Source organism: Miniopterus natalensis, chromosome 12 (genome assembly GCF_054644295.1).
Source record: "Miniopterus natalensis isolate mMinNat1 chromosome 12, mMinNat1.hap1, whole genome shotgun sequence".
Lineage (NCBI taxonomy): Eukaryota > Metazoa > Chordata > Mammalia > Chiroptera > Miniopteridae > Miniopterus > Miniopterus natalensis.
In genome coordinates, this window is record NC_142092.1 from 34,121,891 (window position 1) to 34,131,604 (window position 9,714).

The window sequence follows — 9,714 nt, forward strand, 5'->3', positions numbered from 1 at the left end:
TCCTGAATTGAAACCTAATTAAGAGGGAGGGTGCCACTCCATGGACTGTTTCCACTCCACGTTCCTTTATCATAGCCTCTCAGTGCTGTGTGTGCAGGCTCGCCAGGGGCACATCCTTTGCATGTGACAGGCAGCTCTCTCTGAGAGGCCCAGCATCTTCCTCTACCTTTCAAGTTGGACTGGAGGCTACAATTACAGTCAGGCACAAAACTAAAGGTACTTATCTTCCCTAGGATGTAAGGGTGCCTTTCTCCATCCATCCAGGCCAGTTCCACTTGAGCCTCTTTCAAATGGCTCCCTGGCAGTTTGGGGATTCAGCACAGAAATTGTTCTTTTCTACTGCTTAGACCGCAACTTTAACAAAATATCAAAAAATGTAAGTTGGAAAAAGCCTTTTCTTCACTTTCAATCTTTGATAGGTCGCCCTTACAGCCACTCAGTTTCAGGGTGACTGTACCTTTTTATAAAGTAACACCCTGTAGGGAATGGGATTAAGTATAATGAATTCAATATACGGGGTGGGGCAAAGGTAGGTTTACAGTTGTTCATATAGAAAATATTACAATGATTAATAATAATACAAGAATAAACTGTGTTCCATGTACCCACAACTTAAACCTACTTTTGCCCCACTCTGTTAGAGTCTTATTTTTTTTTTTAGACTTTCTAAATTTCAATAGTGGCTACTGTATTCGTTTCCTAGGGCTGCCATAACAAAGTGCCACAACTAGGTAGCTTAAACAACAGAAATTTATTGTCTCACAGTTCTCAGTTCTGGAGGCCAGAAGCCCAAGCTCAAGGTGTCAGCAGAGTTGGTTCCTTCAGAGACTGTGAGGGAGGATCTGTTCCAGGCTTCCCTCCTTGGCTTGTAGATTGCCACCTCCCTGTGACTTCACATTGTCTTTCCTCTGTATATGTCTGTCTGTGTGTCCAAATTTACTCTTCTTATAAGGACACCAGTCATACTGGATTAGGGACCACCCTAATGACCTTATTTTAACTTGGTTACCTCTCTAAAGACCCTATCTCCAAGCACTGTCACATTCTAATACACTGGGAGTAGGACTTCAACGTATGAAATTTGGAGAGACACAACATATGCCCTCAGTACTAGTGGTTAAAAGTACTGAGAGGGCATAGGCTTGACAGGGAAAGCTTCTAGTTCCTACCCTCTAGATCAGGGGTGCGGAAGGTCCAGCCCAAGGCCCGCAAAATCATTTGGTCTGGCCCTGCCAAGGCAACCACAGGCAGGACTGGAAAATCAATAAATCTAGGGGTTTTTTTCATAGCTAATTTTTAGGTTGATAATTTTGTATGTCCCAAGAATGTTATAAATACCCAGCAGGCCCTTGGCAGAAAAAAGGTTCCCCACCCCTGCTCTAGACCATGGCCCAGGCCACTGGCATCTTATATTTTCTTTCTTTGTATGTGAGAGAGAAGCCAGTTGCCTCATCTGAAGGCAGTGCTCCTGCTTGAATGAAACCAGGCCCTTATTCCTCCCACAACATTTTCCTAATGCAGCAGAAGCAGGGGTCAGAGCGAATTCAGTTGCAGCCCCAGGGCTATATGATATATTAGATAATAAGGTAACCATTTGTGTTTACAATTAGCAGGAGTCACTGGAGTTCTGGAAAGTCCACTGTAGAACTGTCAGCCGATATAAATCATTGATGCCCTCAGGCTTCCCTTGGGTCTTTGGAAAATAAATTAATCAGGCAGGGGACCATGTTTAAAGATTGCTGATGCACTAACAGTTTTGAAATGAGAGGCCATAATCCTAAATCCATCCAAGATGAGTGCCAGCTTTTTTCTTGGGTCTGTTCTCATTGGTGATCTATCTGCTGGTCAGTAGGGAACGCTCGGCTAGGGCATTTGGAGGCTGGCAGGAGGCCTGGCACTCCATGTGCTGCCAGCCCTCAGACTTCAACAAACACTTTCCCAGATCGGGCCCAACATGGTTATCTTCATCTAAACTGTGCATGCCCTTCAAAGACGTTCCAAGTCCCACTTTCCACCTCAAGGACTGTTAGTTAAAGGCCCGCAGTCAGTGGTCCTTGGGAAAGGGTAATTTTTTTAAGTGCAAAGGTAGGGAATTTGGACCTAAGCTTCTCTAAGTTCCCTCCATCTATCAGATCCCATAGCAATGAGATCTGACTCCATTTGTACACTGTGTCCCGATTTCTACACTAACACGTGTAGACATTTTACCTCCCAAGAAAATGATGAGCTTTGGGTTCCTGCTGCTATTGGACAGAGAAATCCCCCACTCCAACCTGTCCCCGAGTGATTGTGCCTTGTGAAGTAACCCCCAATCTGAAATAGATATGAATATAATAAAAAGTAAATATAGGACCATAGGTAAAAGAAAAAAGACTCAGGACTTCCCAGAGCCCAGTGATGGCTGCTTTCTCAGAAATCCCTGAATTTTAAACACTGAGCAACCTAGTGACCCAGAGAAGGAGGGACTGCGGAGCCAAGAAAAGGTACTGTGAGCTTTTACAGGCATGTGTGGTGATGCTGGTTGAGACTGAAGTGATGGTGAGGCAGGATGAGTTAATGTGCAGCAGAATGTACATCACCCAAAAGAGTGAGAACCACATAAAATAGAAAGGAAACAGCAAGGCTAGGAAAGCAGAACTCAGGAATTGCTGATGGAAACGGAAGCTTGGTATAGGAAAAGGAAATAGAGGACTTACTGCCTGTGACAGCCTGGAGGAAAATGCTCTCCCCAGAGATATTTTGGCAAAAAATTTCAACTAGAAACCAAAATAAGGAGACGCCTGGACACCAGAAAGGGAAAGATCCTGCTTTTGTGGGGTCTCAGGGCTGAACCCTGAGGTAGTTGAAGTTAAAAAAGAGCGTCACCCCTGAGGGTTAAGAGCTTGAGTGGGAGACTTCATGAACTTCAGTGCTGAGCATCTGACTGTCGTGAAGATGGGCCTCCTTTCAGCACTGTCCTAAGATTCCCTCGCACCACATTCCGGGTCTTATGAAATTCTATTGGCTGAATAGAATTTTTATTTTTTTATTTTTATTTATTTATTTTAAATATATCTTTATTGATTTCAGAGAGAGGAAAGGAGAAGGAGAGAGAGAGATAGAAACATCAATGATGACAGAGTCACTGATCGGCTGCAGTCCGCAACCCGGGCATGTGCCCTGACCGGGAATCGAACCCTGATCGTCTGGATCCTAGGTCGAGGCTTCACCGCTGAGCCACACCCGGCCAGGCTGAATAAAATTTTTAAACAGTAGGCCAGAGAAAAGATGGAAAGGGGTGTGGAGTGGGAAATAAACTGAGAAATAAGGCCTCTAAAGAGAAACTTCTCACCCTTGACACCCTGCCTGTGGCTCTGAAAAGTGAACTTAGAGCCTCTGAGTTGAGAAGGCCACCTTGCAATACTCCACTTTTGGGGTCCCCCCAGGGATAACTGGCTTCCCCATAGTGCAGCTCCCCCTCAGGGAGGGCTTCTTGGTTAGGGAAGACTGCCCTTGATTTGCTACATTCTTTTATTTTTCTGTTTGTCCTTTTAAAAGTCATTTTAATACCGAAATACTGGAAAAGCTTTGCAGTTTTTAACCATGTGTATATTATTGTGCAGTTTCTCTCACAGAATTCAGCTTTTGAGTTTCAGTGGGAATAAAAACACACATGTCTCTCACCCACACGCAGACACATATGTAGAATAAATAACACTAGGGATTAAGGCCACAGAAATACCTAAATATTCTGCTTGTATTTTTTTATACCAGCTATTACCACACCTTTACCTTCAGGTCTCAGAATTTAAAACATAGTGTGGATCTCAGAGCACCTGATGCACAGGAAGCCACCCTGGCACCTTTGTGGACAAATGACTGTGTGCGCATAGCAGTTTAGTCTGTGACAGAGTTGAAGCATCATTCTGTCTGTCATCCCATCTCTGATATCTGGTTGGGCTCTCTTGCCAAAGTACCAGTTCCAATTTCTGTTCTTAAAGCCACCAGGGTCAGGAGAGGGTCTGATGTCAGTTCACCTCAGGAAGTTGTTAGTGTTTGGGGCAGTAATACCTGAAGAGCCCATCACTGTGTTGGGGAGCTGGAGGGACTTCTAAATGAGCCACATTTTGAAGAATAAACTCAAGCTATCCAGTTTCCTTCCTAGGGTAGACAACTGACTTTCCTGTCTCTTTATTGATGAACCTGTGGATTATAATTTGAAGGAAATTTATAGTACATTTTATAAAACAAAAAAAGATAATAAAATTGCTTTCTGCAGACTTCTCACTGTGACCGTGTTTACAAGCATGGAGACTCTGGGCTTTAGGATCCCACAAAACACTAAGACCTGCCGGGCCATCTTGCTTAATTAGGGTTATAAATTAGTGCAAAATGGGCACTTCCATGGAACCAATTGTCATCCCAGGAATACATTACAACATGGATACAGAGTTGGCAGTTCTCACCCAACTTTGACATTCTTATACCCTGGGAGTGAGCGTGGGAGTCTATATCATTTAAAGGAACAACAACATCCTCAGCTTAAAAAAAAAAAAAAAGCTTAGTAAATATAAAGGACTTTTTATGACCAGGGCTGGAAATGACTCATTACTTTTAATTGTTTTTTTACCAATTATAAACTTAACCAATTTTGAATTATAAATTTAACTAATTTTATGAGGTACTAAAATATTAAATTTTTTTCAAAGAGTGACTTAACAGAATATTTTACAATATTCTGAGTTATTTGATAGTATAAATTTACATACAGTATTTAACCTAGGAATAAATTTAACCGAGGAGGTGAAACACCTGTATTCTGAAAACCTTAAGACACTGAAGAAAGAAACTGAAGAGGACATAACTAAATGGAAGGATATGCTGTGCTCATGGGTTGGAAGGATTAATGTCATTAAAACGACTGTACTATTCAAAGCAATCTGCAGGTTCAATGCAATCTTAATCAAAATACCAATGACATTCTTCTCAGAACTAAAACAACCCCCAAATTTATGTGGAACCACAAAAGACCATGAATTGCCAAAACAATCTTGAAAGAAAACGCAAAGAACAAAGTTGGAGGTATCACACTCCCTGATTTTAACCTGTACTGCAAAGCTATTTTGTACTGGCACAAAAACAGACACATAGATCAATGGAACAGAATAGAGCCCAGACATAAACCCTCGTTTATATGGTCAATTAATCTATGACAAAGGAGATAAAAATATACACTGGGTTAACAACAGTCTCTTCAACAAGTGGTGCTGAGGAAAACGGAGATACATGCAAAAAAATGAAACCAGACCACTCTCTTCTATACCATATACAAAAATAAGCTCAAATGGATTAAAGACTTAAATGTAAGACTTGAAACCATAAAACTCCTAGAAGAAAACATAGGTAGGAAACTATTTGATACCAGCCTGAGTGATACCTTCATGGATATGTCCCCTCACGCAAGGGAAACAAAAGCAAAAATAAACAAATGGGATTTCATCAGACTAGGAAGCTTCTACACAGAGAAGGAAACCATCAACAAAACAAAAAGACCACCTACAGAATGGGAGAAGATATTTGCAAATTACATATCCAATAGGAATTGATATCCAAAATATATAATGAACTCATACAACTCAATGACAAACAAAATAAACAATCTGGGTAAAAAATGAGCAGAGGACATGAAAAGACATTTCTCCAAAGAAGATATAAAGATAGCTAACAGACATATGAAAAGATGTACGTCATCACTAATCACCAGGGAAATTCAAATCAAAACCACAATGGCTATCAGTAAATCAACAAACAAGTGTTGGCATCAGCGAGGATGTAGAGAAAAGGGAACCCTCGTGCACTGTTGGCAGGATTGTAAATTGGTGCAGCCACTATGAAAAACAGTATAAGGTTTCACAAAATATTAAAACTAGAGCTACCATAGGACCCAACAATTCCACTTCTGGGTATTTATCTGAAGAAATCCAGAACACTAATTGGAAAAGATATGCACCTCTGTTCATCGTGGCATTATTCGCAACAGTCAAGATATGGAAGCGACTTAAGTGTCCAACGACAGATGAATGAATAAAGAAAATGTGGTACGGACATACAGTGGATTGTTCAGCAATAAAATAAAAAAAAGTGAGATCTTGCCAATTGCAGCAACATGGATGAACCTAGAGGGTATTTTGATATGTGAAATAAGTCAGACAGAGAAATGCAAATATCACATGGCTGCACTTATATGTTGAATCTAAAAAAAAACACACACACGCACAAAATATACCAACAAACAAAATAAAAACAGACTTATAGACACAGAGACCAAAGGAATAGTTGCCAGAGAGAGAGGGATGGAGGAATGAGTGAAAAAGTTCTGAAGAGGAATATAGTCAATAATATTGTGATACGTTTGCATGGTGACAGGTGATTACTAGAATTAGTGGGGAGATCACACTGCCAGGTATAAAAGTGTCAAATCACTATATTGTACACCTAAGACTAATACAACAAATATTAATAGTATATACCAACTATACTTAACTAAAAAATAAATGTAAAATATTTTTTAAATTTACAAATAGTAATTAATGGAATCTTGTGGTTGAAATGGAACTTTGTGATTATCTAACAGCCCAGCTGAGCCTTCTCTACTGGCCACCATATACCGAGTGCCTTCTGGGTGCTGTGTCAGGACACGGCTTTCTGCTTCAGCTCTACCCAGAGGCCAGTCAACCTCAGCCTCACCCCCAGTGACAACAACTGCCCCTCCAGTGACCACTTATTTCTTTACTCTGGTTAGAAAGTACTCCCATGTTGATGCAAAACTGGCTTCCACACATTTGTCCTGGTTCTGGTCTTGGATTCACTTAGTCTCACCCATTGGGTTGCAACAGATGGCACGCTGAGCCCATGTGCTGGGGGAGGGCATGGGGTGAGGATGCTTGATGTTGGGAGACTGTGAGAAGTGAAGCTTTACCACTCTACCCATTTCACACATTCTGATATTCCAACCCCAATCCCAGGATCACAGTCATCTGTGCCACTATTGTTGATGACAGTGTCACAGTTTCAGGTGTCCTGGGACTAACCCTTTCTCCCCATGGCTAGCCTTCAGATATTTGGAGAACTATTATGCTCCATCTCTATGACTCCTATTTTCTAGGCCAAAAAGCCCAGGTCTTCATCCATTTCCATGGAGTCCTGGGTTTGGAGCCCTTCACTGGTGGATTTTCTCAGGCAAGACTCAGACTGATCGATGTCCCTCTCCGAGTTTGGCTCTAGAAACCAGACAGCATTCCAGCTGTGATCTATAGGCCAGTAGAGCAGAACTATTACCTCCTTTTGTTTTTTGGCTTTAAGAAAGCAGGACTCAAATCTAAATAGTAGGACCTTGCCATTTTATATTACTGATTGGTATGTACCATACATCAGTGTTATCACATTGAGCCTAAATAAATTCCACCTTAACATCTGCACTGAGCAAGTGGGCACCTTCCCATTTGCCCACTGCTATAGCTCAAACACCAGCCACTCAAGGGATTTCCGAAAGATGATTTCTGAGTAACAGTTTGAGTATATTGTGCACTTAAGCGGGGAAACCTCTCCAACCTATTAATAAGGGAATAATCTAAATGATTAAACAAAGTGGTAAGTTAACAAAAATTACAACTAACAATAGGTTCAAATTACATGATAAAATACTCATTTTTAAACAGAATCCTCTTTACTTGACAGATTCTTTTCTAGTAATTTTCAAGGTAATTTCAAACTTTCTATTCAAGCTTTTTTTAGCCTCCAAATGAAGGTGTTGGGCCACACCATTTCTGTGATACAGCTCCAAGCATCTTAACTTCTATTTTGGAAGCACTAGCACATACTGGGCACTGTGCTAAGGGATATGTATATAATATTTGTATACTGTATGTTTGTATATATGTGTGCCTGTACACACTGTCTCTCCATAGAAAATGTTATCCCTCATAACTACCCTATACAGAGAGGTTTATTGCCCCCATTTTACAGATAAAACAAAGAAGGTGCAAAGAAGGTAACTTGCATACTGTTCAATAGTTGTAATAAGTAGGAAATCAACAGATCTAACCTACTATCAGTCTCTAAAGATTGAGCATAGAACTGATTCCCCATATATATCTTAATATAACTGTCAGAGGTTGAATTAGTTGCCTCTGATTTTAAATGGTTATCATTTTACATTAAGTAGTTACAGGATATATTTTTACACCCTGGCCACAGGACCAGTACTTGAAAATGAACACAGCACTTACGAGTTTAAGACCATGTTCAAGTTGTTCTGATTGGCTTCAGACCTGATACACCACAGCACATCCCCAAGCCCTATGCACCTGGAGGGCAGGAGTATGTCTTAGGTGGCGCTGCTTCCTTCCGAGTCTCTAGCGCAGTACTGTTATTTAATAGGGAGGTGATAAGCCTTGGTGTCAACATATTACAAATCCGCCAGAGGAGTATGCTATGCTCATCATTGCAGAATCCCAGCCTAATGCACCCCCTCTTCAACCTTCACATTTCCCAGGCATAAGTCATTGGGAGAAATAATGGATTTGTGTTCCTACTCCTGTGGAGCAGTTATAAATCAATGCAAAGTCTTACAGCTGCTTTCTTTCTTTTTCCCTCCAGTAAGTGCAAATGGTGAGCACCTAAGCAGATGGATGAAACATGAACACAGTCATAGGAGAGAAGTTCCTCGACTTCAGAATTTCCCAAAGGAACCTGGCTGAGCCCCATGACACAGAGTAACAATCAATTGGACTTAGGAGTCAGCAAGATGTCAGGGGAGCCTTGGTCCATGGGCTGATCAGCAGATGTGACGTGAAAAAAACACACACTCTTCTATCATTTGCTGTTGCTTGCCAAACTGTGAAGAACTGCATGAAAATATATTTAAGCTGCTTTCTATACCATTGCCAATCACTTTTTTGGACTTGAAAGTGCTATTTTCCTATTGATATTTGCATTATTTCATTCTGCATGCATCCAGTGATTATACATAAGCAATACATGTAATCTGCTTACATATATTTTTAAAAATCCATCTGTGCAAAATGGTATATAAAGTATAAATCCTGCTCTTTTTTGCAAAATTATAATCATAGCCCGTATCATTAAAAATTTAAATTGGTTTTATCTAAAGATCAGTATAATAGGTCTGCATATACTTTATAGATAACTAGCCTCTATAAAGATATCTTCACTGTTTACTAGTGAAATGAGAAGAGCGGAGCTATTTATAAAAGGCCTTATGTCGTGTACATACACGTTGTCTTTGAAATATTTGTGATTTAGTTTATTGCTTGTAAAAGAGAAATAATTTATTTAGTAAATACTATTGTAAACTATAGTTTTATTGAGAAAAATAAAATATTTTGTTCTCAATTGTGGTAGTACAGTAATTCATGGTTCACGGACTTTATATTTCTTTCTATGGTCTTTATATTTCTTTGTATTAATTAAAAACAAATACCTTAGATGCTTCTCATTTTTAGATATTCCATAATCCTAAATAAACTGGCTCTCATGACAGATGAAAATGGAGAGAAAATTCTCTGGGGCCCCAAGAAGCCAAGAGCAGGTTCTGCTCAACTTGTTCAAGAGACTTTCCCCAATGTCCTGGTGTAATTCCAGCTTTTACTGTGTTGTGCTAGTGTAACAAACAATCCCAAAATCTCTGGATGGGATGTAGAGCAGTCCCTATCT

The 9,714-nt window shown here is 40.3% G+C and overlaps 1 protein-coding gene across 1 annotated transcript in view; it reads left to right on the plus strand.

Moving 5' to 3' along the window:
* PIP5K1B (phosphatidylinositol-4-phosphate 5-kinase type 1 beta) overlaps window positions 1-9,474 on the plus strand; it is a 192,369-nt gene extending 182,895 nt beyond the window's left edge. Inside the window, exon 15 of the mRNA XM_087822695.1 lies at window positions 8,638-9,474. Coding sequence (XP_087678821.1) covers window positions 8,638-8,640 — 3 coding nt within the window. The 3' untranslated portion in view covers window positions 8,641-9,474. The remainder of the gene's footprint in view (window positions 1-8,637) is intronic.
* The last annotated feature ends 240 nt before the right edge of the window (window positions 9,475-9,714 follow it).